Genomic DNA, 13,952 nt, shown 5'->3' with positions numbered 1-13,952 from the left:
CCACGTCCAATGCGGAGAACAAGATCCCTTGTGGGTGCAAGTGGCGGCGGCAAGTGGTCGTTCACGGGCGCTGGCTTCGGACGCCGGTGGGGAACGGATCTTCTGAAAGAAATGACCCAATGCGCCTTCTTAGATCTCTCAGCCTGTCTCTCACTGCGTCACACTTCACACGAGCGGCTGGCTCGCATGTAACCGCTACACTGGTACACTGGTACTGCTGTTGCATATGGTTATGGTGCTGACGACTGAATTTCTGTCATACCGCATTTTCAGACCGGAGACGGAACAATGTGACGGACCCTTCTCATGTCCTCCGCTGACACGGAAACACTCCCCCTCACCAACCGACAGCGATGGAGTCTGTACTCATAATAACATTCTCATGAGGTCGTCGGGGAAGGGAGGGACGTGTGAGACAGGTAGTATCGCTTGCACGCGGTAATTGAGAGACCGGTTCAGGTAGGGCGCGGGGGAATGATGGGGATCGTGGCTGCCACCAGTTGTTCTTGTCTCTGCTCCCGGAGGCCTATGGGCCAGTAACGTGCAAAGTGCAACACTTGCTACTTTGTGGCTTGCAGGCAGTGAATAGCCCCCGACTACCGTGCTGTAAAATCATATCCATATCAATAAGTGCACTGCTCTACTCGTCCTTCTCCTTCTTCTGCTCTGCCTCGACTGCCTCCTTGGCGAGCGTCTTGTCAATTACATCGTCGAGCGACGCCTCCGCCGTCAGGGGAGCAGCCTCCTTCTCCTCGGTCTTGGTCGCGACCGGGGAAGCCTCCTTCTCCTCCTCCTTGTCCTCGGCCACAACGTCTGCGCGCTTCGCAGTCACGCCCTCGGGCTCCGCGACGAGGCTTTTGGCAGCGTCGGCCACACTCGAAGCAGTCTCGCTCACAGTAGCGACCGCGGTCGTCGCCGCAATTGTCACGGCGGCGGTAGCGGTACCGAGGATGCCTGTGGAGGCGGACTGGGTCTCGGTGGCTGCTGACTCCTTGACGGGAGCCTCGGGCTCGGCGGCGGGAAGCTTGACAGACTCCTCGACGGCAACGACAGGCTCGACAGCCTTCACGGGAGCCACAGGCTCGACAGCGGCGGCCTTGCTTGGTTCCTCGACAGCGGCAGCCTTGGGGACCACAGGGTCCTCCTTGACAGCCTCCTTGACGGCAGCAGGGTCGATGTCGTCAATGGTCAGGTCGCCGACGAGCTGATCCAGGTCGGCATCTGTCATCTCCCGCATGAGACGGTCCAGCTCGGCCTCGCCAATGGTCATGCTTGCGTCGGCGTGGTCGGTGTCCTGCTTCAGGAAGGACTCGAGAGTGCCCATCTCGACAGCCTCTTCAAACTCGTCCATGGTCTGTGAGTCAGTTGGGCTCGTTGCCAGTTGCCTCATACAAAAGGGGACGGAAGGGTCAAGCAACTGGATGCCCAGCGGTCCAGCGCGCATGACCATCTGTGGCGGTGTTCACACGCAACCGCAAAGCAACTCCATGCTGGCCACTTCCTCCTCTACCACCTTCAAATTGACTCACTCCGTGCCACTCCCCACCGACGAGGTATCCTGGCAGACCAACGACCATTCCGAGCGGCTTGGCACGCTGCCATCGCCGCTTAGCGTCCTCGTCAATTGCAAGGTCAAAGGCCTGTGCTGTCAGTATCCAGATTTGTGTTGGCAGAGTAGCAAGTAATGTACCTCGTAGGGAATCTCGAGACCAGACAGAGCACTGGTATGTCAGCGAACTGGGCAGCGGCAAGGTGGAGGGACTGGTGATGGCACCTTGGCTCTTACAGGCTCCGTACGAGAGCCGGGCCATCACCTGCTCATTCACTTTCAAGAGCGACATACCTGTGCAGTAGCTGGATGTGCTTGCGCACCTTTGGCTGGCTGGTGAGGCTGGTCACCTGGCGAGATTAGCGCAAGCGACATGGGACCTGCAACCTTCCGCAGCTGTGCACTCACGTAGATGGTGACGGGCGGCGGGGCCATGGCTGTCGATGCAGGAGAGACGTGGGGGGGGGGTACAGAGAGGCACGCGGATAGCGATGAGAGTGTACGAAAAGACAACAAGAGAGAGACGGGACAGACAAGAGAGACAAACCCCTTTGCGTCAGTCAGTACGGGCGCTCTGACGCGACAACGGGACGCGCGTGGAGGTCACTGGAGACCCCAGATCCGACAGGCACGATATTAGAGAGCCAATTCTAATCGGTTTAACGGGCGGATATAGATGGCAGGTCGGATATAGAAATTTAAAATCAACTTTAATCCACCGAAATTCCCAATCAACACCTTCCGACCTTCAACTCGCTTTCAACAGCTCGTTCGACGCAGAGAGCAAAAGAGATGGACGCTGCTATCAAGCAACGACGACTGAGAGATTCGAACTCTCGAGTGCAAGCACATTACCTGATTGAACACACCAATAGCAAGGTAACCCGATAACCACTACGGGAAGTCGTCTAGGAGGATGATGAAAATTTTCAGGTGTTCCACTTTATAACTGCCTTTGCGTTTGAACAACTTGGACAGCTTGGTTCACCTTCACCCTGGGTGGAGAAGAGAACGCACTGTGCTAGGCATGAAGGTGAGTTGAACGACAAGGTGTAGTCAAATTGCTGTCCAGGAGACACCGCCCGAGAAACCCGTAAAGGTTTGACATTGGTAACACCTGCCCTCGTCCAGGACTGGAATGCTAAGGTTGTACTGTACTGTAAGGTGATGGATCTGCGTTAAGGAAATATGTACAGTACTACGGCTTACTTGTGTTTCGCTACATGTGTTCAATTTAATCATATGTAAAAGTCGTCGGGAGCTCGCTTCTCCTTTCCCCTCTTCTCCTCTCTCCCTCTCTCCTCTCCCCTCTCCCTTCTCCTCCCCCCTCTGTATCGCTTCTGTCTCCCCACCCTAACTCCTTACCTCTCTCTCCCCACCCTCACTCCACTGGCGTCCAATATTCCTCTGTCACGAGCCTGTAGAAGTTCTTCCCAACCTTCGAACGGTACTCGGATTTGGACAGGACTGTCACACGGCCAAGAATTTTCTCGGTATCCATGCCCTTCCTGATTGCCTTGGTCCATTTATCTTTCGTTTGCTGCGGGATGGCCGCAATCGCCAAGTTGAGCTTGATGCGGATACGAGCCAGCAGAGCTGACTTCCAATTATCATCGTCGTCCTGGGAGCCGTACTCTTGACGCGCATCCTCAAGGCCCACGACGGTGTAGCGAATGTTCTTGACTGGGCGTGCGGTCAAGAGTGACACGCACAGATCGGTTTCAGACGTGTCGAGTTCAGAGTCAAAGAACAAAACGACCTCGGAGAGGTTCGGCCAAATGAGATCAGGGGAGAGCCACTGGTCGTCGATATGGCCATACCACCCTCCGATGTTGATGACGAGATTCTTCGTCTTGAGGGCGCTGGACCTGTTGCGGGATTTCGGAAGGCGCAGACCATCGTCTCCAGTAAAGACAATGTACGTGGGAGCAGCAGCATAGACTTCACTGATTTGCTCAAGATTGAAGTAGGGCAGGTGGTTAAACAGATTCCCGCCAAAGTTAGGCAGAATGCGGACCACTTCGAGATTGGTTAGCCGCTGAGGCAGGGTAAGAAACTCGACTTTCATGGTGCTCCCTTCAAAATTGTACTCGTCAAGACAATAGTCGTCCCGCTCCTGTCTGAGTGACAGGACCTTGATCCAACTTTCCGGGGGGCTGCCGTGTTTGCCAAATAAGAGATAATTGTAGGTGTCGTGGATATACAAGACATGACGGGAGGTGTCGTCCTGGCAGTACATGCGTAAGTTGATGTGATAGGGGTCAAAGATGGCGTTCACTCGTTCGAAGAGGTCGCGACACGAACGCCGAAGCGCGAACAATGCCTCCTTGCTTGAGTACGCAAAGATGTCTTCAAAGATCTCGGGGAAGAAGGCGCGGTCGATTGCGACGGTTGGACGTTCAACAGTGGTGTCGCCTGGCTGGGTGACGACCTCGGTCTCATTCGCCCCAATGGGTGGCGATGGAGCCATCTTGATGTGCCTAGACCACCGGAGTCTTACGCTCAAGTGTTGATTGTACGAATGTCGTTGCCGGGGGAGGGTGGCGGCCGTGTGGGCTGGAAGGAGGGAGGAAGCTACGAGAGTGTACTGGCGCCGTGACAGGGATGAAGATGTTTTTTGAAGGGTAGTGACGAAGAAGGGTTGAAGGAGGGCGGGGAGTGATCAATGAGAGAGTGGGAGAAAGAGAAGTACTGATGGGAAAGCAAGTATGATGAGTGATGTAAGGATAAGCTGCGCCTCAATCCGTGGGATTTATGACCGCATGCAAGCGTGGGACACACGACAACTCGCCACACACACACACACACACACGCAAATTGTCACATTGCAGCTTCAGCAACTTCGCATGATCGCGCCCCACACCGCCCTCTCCTGGGTTTGCCTGCTCAACTGACCACACGGAGGTTCTCGTCAAGGCAATGAGAGGATATATTGCATGGCATGCACTATAAGTCTAGTTCCGACGATTGAAATACGGTACTGCTACACTGCTGTAAAAGATAAAAATATGTATGGGGGTAGGATGATGGTGGCGCTGTTTGGGTTTTGGTTGGAGTAGTGGAAATGCGAGCCTGATTGTCGGTACGAGCAAGGGAAGCGGCGGCGCGAGGAGAAGTGAAGCCGCACATGTGTAATCCGAAGATCGAGTCGATCAGACCACGGGAACGAACCTCGACTTTGACCTCAGGTAGGGGCCATACTTCATCAAGAGGAGCGGCACGGGGGCGAGGATGAGTGCGATAAAGCCCAGGAGAGACGAGGCCCAGTGGACGCCCAAGCGCTCATAGAGCTGGTTTGCAAACAGGGGGAAGCCGGCACCGAAACTCGAGCGACAAACGGTCGAAGCCGCCAGCGCAGATGCCGCGGACCAGAGGTATACGTCGATAATGTAGTTGAAGAGGGACACAAACATGCCGAGCACACCAATACCGATGAAGCCGCCGGCGATGACGGGCGAGATCCAGTGAATGTCAGGGTACGCGGTCCAGCCAAACCAGAACATGGCGATGGCGAGCGCCCAGCCACAGATGATACACAGTTCGAGACGCTTCTCGGGGGCGGGACTTTCGGGTGCAATTGCCTTGCAGTGTTTCTGGTAGCGAGTCTCAATGACGGTCATGTAGAAGAGAGTGCAGATCGCACCGCCCGAGAAGAATCCAAGGAAGGCCAGACCGTTCTCGCCAGTGTTGAAGTGGTGAATGTCGACGAACACGAAAGGGTAGGCCTCGAAGAGGAGGTAGACGACGCCGTACACGAACGACATGTAGATGGTAGTGACGAGGAGCATGGGCTCGAGGGCGAGCATGATAAAGGGCTTGAAGACAATGTCGTTGAGACGGGTCCTGAAATCGGTCTGCTTGCGCTCAATGGGGGCATACCAGCGGTCCTCGCCGGTTTCCTTGCGCAGGCGCTTGGCCTTCTTGGCAAGGATAATCGGCGCGTACGTCTCGGGAAGGGTGAAGATGATGAGGAAAAAGCACGCGCCCGCGAACATGGTCAAGATCCAGTAGACCCAGCGCCAGTCGACACCTGCCACCTCGATAAAGCCCGAGACGATGGGACCGATCGAGGGACCGGCAAAGGGAGCAAGACCAAAAAGAGCCATTGCCTGGCCACGGTGGTCGCCGTCCCAGATATCGGCGAGGAGGGCACCAGAGTTGGTCAAGGGTGCGGCGGCGAAGGTTCCGCCCAAGAAACGGAAGGCGAGGAGTGCACCGACGTTGGGTGCGAGCGCACAGCCCACCTGCATGCCGACATAGACAATGAAGGCGCCAATGAAGATGGGACGACGACCGTATGTCTCAGACAGAGGGCCCCACAGTAGAGGACCAAGACAGTATCCGGCGACGAAGAGCGAGATGCACAGAATAGCAACTTCAGTGCTGATATTGAATTCCTTCATGACGCTCGCCGTCACACCGGAAGGCGCCGAAGAGGCAAAGGTCGAGTTGAGGACGAGGAGACCGCCGAGGCCGGTTAGATACCAGCGGAATTTGGTGGACCAATTCTGGGGGCGGCAAGTCAGTGTCGTTCAGCGGTTGAGACACCAGACTCTCCAGAGGCCAAGGACGTCATGAACGCCACCCCGGGGCACAACGTCCGGCGTACGCCCGGCCGTGGCGGCTGGGATTGACACGCCCTGTGTGGGTGGAGCGACCGGCACGGTCGGCACGACCGCAGCCAAGGCGCTCAGGAGAGCAGTGCTTGGGCACAGGCTGGCTGGACACGAGCACAAAAGCACGAGCACAAGCACAACGACTCCACCCGCTCCACCACCATTTTTGTGCGGCTGTTTCTGTTACTCACCTTGGGATTGATCTGCTCGCCAGCTTCAAACTTGACTGCCCAGGGGTCGGGACCCTTCTCCTCCCTTGCCAGCTCGCGATCAAATTCTTCCTCCCTAGAACGGACGGGAACGAGACCCTCCTCGGCGTCCAGGCCACTAGGTGCGACACCGCCGAACAGGGACACAACGGGCATGGACATGTGGGACCGGACCGAAGCGACACGCTCGGGGGGGATACCACCCTCGTACGCCGGTGTGCCGTCGGCAGCGGTGCGTTCGGACCTGAAGGAGCGCTGAGAGCGGTACGATTTGTTGGTGGTGACCTTTTCGAGGTCGTTGTGGTGGCCGTGGTTGCTGCTCTGGGAGGGGCGTGGAGCGGGAGCGACCGGAGGCGAGACGGGCTGCGAAGCGGGGTTGGTGTTGCCCTGCGTCATGGTGGAACGAGGCCGGGCAGGCGAGGCTGCTGGTCGGGTTGAGAAGGAAACGAGTGTGGTGGTGTGGGAGAAAGGTGAAAGAGACGGCGATAGGAAAGAGACAAAGTGTAAATATCGGATAGGGGTGGCTGGACGGTGGTGCCCAGGAGCAAACGAACAGCCGATGCAGCCGAGTCTGGGGGGTTCAAAATGCAGAGCCGCCCCGGATGCGATTGGCGACGGTGGTCTGTGATATAATGCAGTAGTGTGAGGAACGAGAAGGGAAACAGAAAAATGTAGAAAGAAGAGCAGCACCACCTTTATGTAGTAGAGCCTAGCGACACGGGGGCCGCGGGGGGCGGGGCAACTCAGCTGGCGGGCACATCTTCGAACAGCTCGTCCTGTCTGAGGGCCTGGGAGCAGAGGAGCCAAGGGAGCAAATAATATGCGGCAAACAGCCCCGCCAGCCCCGCTGCGCAGTTGCTGACGATGTGTGGATTTGTGGAATGCTGCAGGTGTGTTTGGATCCAATATTGTTATCCTAATCACATTAGACGCCGATGAGGATCGTTTCGTTAACCCGTGGCCCCGTGGCTATAATGGGCACGTTCTCAGGGCTGACAAAAGGTGCCGAACGAGGCATTAACATCGGTCTGCGCTGGTCGTCGATCTTGGTCAGCCCATGTGCAACCCGCCGCCGGTGCCGAGTGTCGACTCACGTCAACAATAGAACTGCGCTGGCGGGGACACATAGGTCCCCCTCGGCCACCCTCGGCCACCCTCGGCGTACCCATATGCTGTGGCTGCACCGCTCACAGCCCACGCCCTTGCTCGTTGCGCCTCCCTCCATCGCAGCACCTTCGGGCGCACCAGCGTGGCCGGTTCGGAGATGCGCGACAGACAGGTCGTCACGGCCGTAACGGCTCACGAATTCACGAAGTGACTCACTGTCATCGCTCGCGCGCAGTCTGGCGGGCACGGACCCGCCGCCGGCGCAGCTCGGCGCGGCAGCGTGGCACATGCCAACTTTTCTGAAAAAAAAAAAAAAAAAAAGACTTTAGCAACATGAATTAGGACGCCGGGGGCGACCAGTTTTGCCGCCCACCGCGGCAATCGCGTGGTGATCTGAACCTGCACTCTCGGCCGCCACATCTCTGTAATCTCTGCGACCTGCGAACTGCGTAGGTGGGCACCACTTACGAGTGCCGATGTTCTGGACATGAGGATATAGCTACAACTGACATCATTGTGGAACATCCATGTCAACAAGCCCACGGCAAACTAACTTCGGCCATGCTGTTTCTTCTGGTTCCCCGAATGTTGCTGCGAGCCCTGTTGGCCGGTTGCAATCACCCTGCATCGACCTCTAACAGGAGACAATATCCCTGAATCTAAAGGGGAATAGGGGACACCTTGGCGTACCCCTGCTTCTCCAGCATCACCTGGACCTTCTCCTTGCCTCCCTTACGGAAGTAGACGTACACGCCAACGGGGGCGACGACAAAGACGGCAAAGAAGATGAGGTAGTTGGACGGCTTGGAGATGGTGGGGTACGACTCGACGGCGGCCTCGGCGGCCGAGTCGATGCTGGGGACAACGTCGTCGTCAGCGGCCTCGGGGTCAACCTGCGTCCAAGAAGAGTTGTGTTTGTGGTGTTTTCGGCGGTGTTTGAAGGGTCAGAGTAACAAGGAGGGTGTTTATTTGGTTTGTGCAGCCACGAGCCACGGGGAGTGAAATGCGTGTGGGTAGAGGGGTACGAGTTTTGAGGACGGGATTGTGCATGTAAAGATGAGGTATCAGAAACTGATGTCTTTCACTAAAGCTCAATGCGGAAGGGTACCTGGTTGCCCTCCTCGTCGACGTCGTGCTCAATGGGGAGCTGGAAATAAAGTCAGCTCATGTTATGTGAAAGCTTCAGCGTTACTCACCTCGCCCGAAGCAGCAATGGTAACGTCCTGGGAGGGACGGTCCTGGCCGCCCTTGGGAACGTTCTCGATAGCGTGAACAATGTCCATGCCCTCGAGGACGGTACCGAAGACGACGTGGCGGCCGTCGAGCCACGAGGTCTTGACGGTGCAGATGAAGAACTGTGGCTTGTCAGATGGGGCTCCTTCAAAGTGGGAATTGAAGGGGAGCCGTTGGAGTCCTGTTGTTGACAACTACGTCACCAAAGGACTGCGCTCGTAACAGCCATCGCTGTCCGTAGCAAGACACATCCACATTGGACCGCTCCATGCTCCGCCTCGGATACTCACCTGGGAGCCGTTGGTGTCCTTGCCGGCGTTGGCCATCGCTGTCGCGTCAGCACGAGTACGCGTGTTATTCACGTTACGGTTGCACGGATGCCATAACATCCACCACCGTTTCGCAACTTACAGAGAGTGCCGGGGCCAGTGTGCTTGAGCTTGAAGTTCTCGTCGGGGAACTTGGCGCCGTAGATCGACTTGCCGCCACGGCCGTTGCCCTCAGTGAAGTCACCGCCCTGGATCATAAAGTCCTTGATGACACGGTGGAAGCTCGAGCCAGCGTAACCGAAACCAAGCTCCTCGCCGTCCTCCTTCTTGCCGGTGCAGAGAGCACGGAAGTTCTCAACGGTCTTGGGGACGGTCCTGGAAGTGTCAGCTTTCGGCGAGGAATTGCTAGCTGGAGCGGCTAGCACTCTGCGTTCCAGCCGATCCACCGCCTTTCTACGCACTTGCCGTAAAGACCCATCACGACACGGCCGAGGGGCTTGCCACCGTGCTCGATGTCAAAGTACACCTGCATTGTGGGTCAGTCACATCACCTTCACTGGAAGAGGGCTACCCACCTTGTTGGTGATGACGGGGCCCTTGGCAGCCTGCGCCGGGGCGGCGAGGAAAAGGGCAACGACGGCGATGAGTGCCGCGAGGAGGGGGAAGAACGAGATGCGCGCCATGGTGCCGGTGTGCTGGATGTCGATGGAGCGATGGAGCAAGCAGAGCCAAGTCGTGGCAGGCGGGATGGAGTGGAAGCCGAATGACCCATTACGCGCGTATGCGGGAGCAAAATACCCGGCTGGAGACGACGTGGCGCGTTTTTGCACGCCTACCAGAGACAGGCACGCGCGCCGCCACACGCTCGACGCGTCGAGCGACGCCACGGGTGGGATGCAGTCATATTGATTTCCATGGGACCTTTTGCCGTCAACAATCCTCTGTTCTCTCTCCGCATATCCCGTCCCACTGGCACCCACCCCTACAACCATGTCCGAGGAATCCGACCCCCTTCTCACCTTCTTCTCCGCGTCCGAGGCCGAGTCTCTCGACATTCTCTATGTCACCCTCGGCTGCACAAAGGACGCGTCCGCAGACGACCTGCGCAAGGCGTACCGCAAGGCCGCGCTCCGTTGCCACCCGGACAAACACGCCAGCAAGTCCGAGGAGGAGCGTGCCGTCCTGCACGTCGAGTTCCAGAAGATTGGTTTTGCTTGGGCGGTGCTGAGTGATGAAAAGAGGCGTAAGCGGTACGTTGTTGCATGGGAGATTGGAAGGGCGCAACAAGTGCTCATGTTGTCCCAGCTACGACGCCACTGGCCGTACCGACGAGCTCAAGTTTGACGAGGCTGGCGAGGCTGGCTGGGACGCGTACTTTGAGGACCTGTTTGAGCGTTTTGACCGCAAGGCCCTTGATGAGGACAAGGCAAAGTACCAAGGTAGGTGGGAGGCGCATAAGTTGCTCTGCTGACCTGCGCCCAGGCTCCGAAGAAGAGCTCGTTGACCTGCGCGCCGCCTTTGTCCAGACCAAGGGTTCGTGGCCCGGCATTCTCGAGCGCATCCCACACTCGACTCACGAGGACGAGACGCGCCTGATTGCCCTTGTTGAAGCCGAGATCACCGCCGGAACCATCGAAAGCACGCGCAAATGGACCACCTCGTCCACCGACACCTCTGCTGCCAAGAAACGCAAGCGTGCTGCCGAAAAGGATGCTGCTGCTGCCGAGGAGGCGGCCAAGGAACTGGGTGTCTGGGACGAGTTTTACGGCAGTGGCAAGAAAGGTCGTCGTGCGGCCGACGACAAGGAGAACAAGAAGAGCGGCAAGACTGGTGACGGCGAGGACGCGCTCGCGGCGTTGATTCTTCGTCGTCAGCAGCAGCGTTCAGGTGGTCTCGACGCTCTCGAGGCCAAGTACCGCAAGATTGAGGAGACACGTGCTAGCAAGAAGTCTGCGGGCGGTAAGAAGGGCAAGAAAGCCACCGCTACCACCGAGGAGCCTGTGGACGCGCCCCACCCCGGCGACCTCGACGACGACGCATTCGCGGCTCTGCAGGCCAAGATGTTCGGCAACAAGGCCAGCAGCAAGAAGAGCAAGGCGGAGGAGGCCCATCCTGACGACCTCGATGACGACGCCTTTGCTGCTCTTCAAGCCAAGATGTTTGCCAACAAGGCCAACAAGGCCAGCGGATCGTCCGAAAAGGCGGCCAAGAAGCGCAAGACGAAGGCATAGACACTGTTCCGCCTGCTTCGCATATGCCAGAGACACCCAACGACACCTACCCAACCGCCACCACTGCACCTTCCCCGAGTGCCTGTTGTACACATGCCTATACTGTTCTTTTAAAAAGACCCATGATCATGCATCCGTAAAATACAACAAGCGCGAGAGGCGCGGGGGAACGATCTGGCCTAGAACCTACTGCGGTCCTGGAGACGCATGTCCTTGAGCGGTCCCCACCAGCTCCAACCCGTGCCCTGTCCACGACGGGCCGGGTCGGCTGCAGCAGCTCCACCTCCTCGACCACTAGGGCCCGCAGCATCCTCGTTCTCCTCAATGTCGACCCATTCAGACTCGTTCTCTCCCGCTCCTCCTTCCCCGTCTCTCCTTCGCCGTGTGCGGGATTCGTCGCCTTCGCGTACACGGTCGACAGATCCCCGGACAGACTGCGCCGGTGTTGTGCGCCTCGACAGCTGTATCGACCTGGCACGCGCAGACCGGGGCCGTGGCGAGGAATCATGACGATGCACTTCGCGTTCCTCGACCACCGTCGTTCCAGAGGTACCCTCGCGGCCGTCGGCCACGCGGTCCTTGTCGTCGTCGTCGTCCTCGAGCACGTCGGTCATTGGGTCGCTGAGGGGATCGCCATCGCCATCGCCGTCGCCGTCGCCGTCGACGTCCGCCTCGTCGCCGGTTCCTGGGTCCGCGGCATTACCCAACAGGTGGTTTGCGCGGATCTGTCGATCGGCCTCTGCGACGCGGCGGGCACTCTCGGCATGCTCGCGCACGCCGTATGCACCCAGTCCCCAGCCTTCCTCGGGGATGACCGTGCCAGCCATGTTGGGCACGCGCTTGCGCCGTTCGGCCTGCTCGACAGCCGACTTGTGTGCTGCATCCTCGTGCGCGCGACGCAGGCGGCGGAAATAGACCTGCAGCCAAATGGCCGGGAAGATGATGAGTTCTCCGGCGGTGCGGGGAGGGTGCAAGGACGGTGTGCGGGAAGTACTCGACGTTTCCGAGTTGGACGAGGGTGGTTGCTGCCGGCCGGCCGAGCCTTCCTCTGTCGCCACCGTCCGCGGACCATGGGGCTCGCGCAGACGGAGCGATCCCAGCTCGATATCTTCGCGAATGCCTTCTTCGACGTCCATACCACGTTCGTCCCTGTCCCTCGGAGAGACAACACGCGCGGTCGCGCGGCGGTGCAGGTTGTCGCCACCCGACCCGCCAGATCCAGAGTGGGAAGGGAGGATGGAAGCGAATCCAGTCGTGATACCCACGACGGCCGAGTTGGATGCCGTCTTGACCATTCCTGCCATGGTCTGAGCGCGCCGGCCAGCGGCAGTGTTCGCCGTCCCAGCGCCGCCAATGACGTCTTGGCGGTGTGCGTGTCGTGCCGCCCTCCGCCCCTTGCGAATGGCGCGTTCCATGAGGTCCTCGACTTCACCGATTCCCATGCCCGCGCCGACCCACCACCACCATCCGAGCCAGGTCTGCCATAGGACAGCCGCCCAGATGAGGTGCTGGAGCCAATCGATGCCTTCTTCCTTGACAGCCACAAAGGAGACGGCGGTAGTCACAAACGCCAGACCGAGGGCGCCCATGCCAAACACACCTGTGCCGCCGTCCAGGCGCCAGGCGCGGCGCCGGTTCACGAGGAAGCCCCATATACACAGCGAGATGGTGAAGATGAGCAAGAGACACGAGGAAAAGACGTTGCGGATAGCGTCCCCGAGGTCGATGACGACCTGGGACGACGAGAGCGCGCAGAAGAAGAGCGCCGAGGACGCTATGGCGAGAGGGCCTGGCGCGTGAGCTAAAGAGTTGGGAATGGCCGTAAGCTTACCCAAGATGAAGTAGATGAGACGCGCCTCGGTACGCGACGGATAGAGGAGAGTAAGGAATTGTATATGGGTAAGCTGCGATGGGTTAGAATTGGTGCAAGACAAGCCACCCACGTTGGCAAGGCCATTACTGATAGCTTGCAGGAGGTACCACGCCGCGTCCTCGCCGACGTTCCACGCCGGGGACGGAACAGGTACAGCGACATAGTCGAGATCATACGGCCACTGGTCTGCGTTCGTAGACGAGTGGCGAAGGATGACCCCAATGCGTACACCGACGCCGAGGAGGACGGTGATGATAGATGAGAGTTGGAGACAATAATTGAGGGGGGCTAGGGGGTAGTGGTATTGTGTCGTGACTGACGTGTTAGCTCTGCAAGGCCTATACCGGTGAGAGACAGGGTGCGCGCGCGTGCACACATGGAAACGATGCCTGCCAAGAGATCGCAGATGTCCAGAAACGGACACTGTGGAAAGGCTACAGATACCTGCCTACTCACAGAGGAGATGAATGAGGAGCACGACAAGCAACGTGAGGGTGATACCGCTCACGAGGAGCTGAATGGGGAGAGTGTACGCAAACGCCGGCTGGTACTGGAGGTACGGGTCGTTCGCCAAGGCAATGACAGGTTCGTCCTCCATGATGGGCGAAGTGGGGCAAGCGCGTCGTCCGCTGTCCCCTCAGCTGAAGGAGACTTGTGAACGGGTGAAGGGGGAGTAGGGGGTGCTAGTCGTGGCAGGACAAGGTCGGGGTGGTGTAACGGTGGTACGGCTGTGCGTTGTTACCCTGGACACGGGGGCGACATGGTTGTGAGTGAAGGGTGCAAGGAGTGTAGATGGATGTGGAGGAAACAACGAGGGAGAGGATTGCAACACCGCCCAGATCGCCAGATCAGTGACGGATGCTTT

At 58.3% G+C, this 13,952-nt stretch overlaps 6 protein-coding genes and 1 non-coding gene across 7 annotated transcripts; 1 reads left to right on the top strand and 6 right to left on the bottom strand.

Annotated features, from left to right (window-relative positions):
• Window positions 1–640: 640 nt before the first annotated feature.
• EHS24_007888 (uncharacterized protein) lies at window positions 641–1,984 on the bottom strand (the record flags this gene model as incomplete). The annotated part of the gene is made up of 5 exons (XM_028623223.1): window positions 641–1,354; window positions 1,530–1,640; window positions 1,691–1,721; window positions 1,844–1,899; window positions 1,958–1,984. The coding sequence occupies 5 exons, from the start codon at window positions 1,982–1,984 to the stop codon at window positions 641–643; spliced, it is 939 nt and encodes a 312-aa protein (XP_028476156.1).
• Window positions 1,985–2,362: 378 nt separating this feature from the next.
• On the bottom strand, window positions 2,363–2,458 carry EHS24_007887. Its single transcript has one exon. It is a non-coding gene; the product is annotated as a tRNA-Ser (tRNA).
• Window positions 2,459–2,930: 472 nt separating this feature from the next.
• On the bottom strand, window positions 2,931–4,019 carry EHS24_007886 (uncharacterized protein; the record flags this gene model as incomplete). Its single annotated transcript, XM_028623222.1, has 1 exon — window positions 2,931–4,019. One exon carries the CDS (start codon window positions 4,017–4,019, stop codon window positions 2,931–2,933), a length of 1,089 nt encoding a protein of 362 aa, XP_028476155.1.
• A 682-nt stretch (window positions 4,020–4,701) lies between these two features.
• Window positions 4,702–6,770, bottom strand: EHS24_007885 (uncharacterized protein; the record flags this gene model as incomplete). The annotated part of the gene is made up of 2 exons (XM_028623221.1): window positions 4,702–6,057; window positions 6,357–6,770. The coding sequence occupies 2 exons, from the start codon at window positions 6,768–6,770 to the stop codon at window positions 4,702–4,704; spliced, it is 1,770 nt and encodes a 589-aa protein (XP_028476154.1).
• Window positions 6,771–8,140: 1,370 nt separating this feature from the next.
• CPR2_2 (Peptidyl-prolyl cis-trans isomerase B) lies at window positions 8,141–9,666 on the bottom strand (the record flags this gene model as incomplete). Its single annotated transcript, XM_028623220.1, has 7 exons — window positions 8,141–8,374; window positions 8,590–8,628; window positions 8,678–8,836; window positions 9,005–9,042; window positions 9,126–9,358; window positions 9,445–9,509; window positions 9,559–9,666. 7 exons carry the CDS (start codon window positions 9,664–9,666, stop codon window positions 8,141–8,143), a joined length of 876 nt encoding a protein of 291 aa, XP_028476153.1.
• A 307-nt stretch (window positions 9,667–9,973) lies between these two features.
• Window positions 9,974–11,214, top strand: EHS24_007883 (uncharacterized protein; the record flags this gene model as incomplete). Its single annotated transcript, XM_028623219.1, has 3 exons — window positions 9,974–10,233; window positions 10,289–10,422; window positions 10,466–11,214. 3 exons carry the CDS (start codon window positions 9,974–9,976, stop codon window positions 11,212–11,214), a joined length of 1,143 nt encoding a protein of 380 aa, XP_028476152.1.
• Window positions 11,215–11,393: 179 nt separating this feature from the next.
• EHS24_007882 (uncharacterized protein) lies at window positions 11,394–13,685 on the bottom strand (the record flags this gene model as incomplete). Its single annotated transcript, XM_028623218.1, has 4 exons — window positions 11,394–13,003; window positions 13,046–13,118; window positions 13,158–13,402; window positions 13,544–13,685. The coding sequence occupies 4 exons, from the start codon at window positions 13,683–13,685 to the stop codon at window positions 11,394–11,396; spliced, it is 2,070 nt and encodes a 689-aa protein (XP_028476151.1).
• Between the last annotated feature and the right edge of the window lie 267 nt (window positions 13,686–13,952).

Source organism: Apiotrichum porosum, assembly GCF_003942205.1.
Source record: "Apiotrichum porosum strain DSM 27194 chromosome Unknown scaffold_6, whole genome shotgun sequence".
Taxonomy (NCBI): domain Eukaryota; kingdom Fungi; phylum Basidiomycota; class Tremellomycetes; order Trichosporonales; family Trichosporonaceae; genus Apiotrichum; species Apiotrichum porosum.
This window is presented reverse-complemented; position numbering and strand designations above follow the sequence as displayed.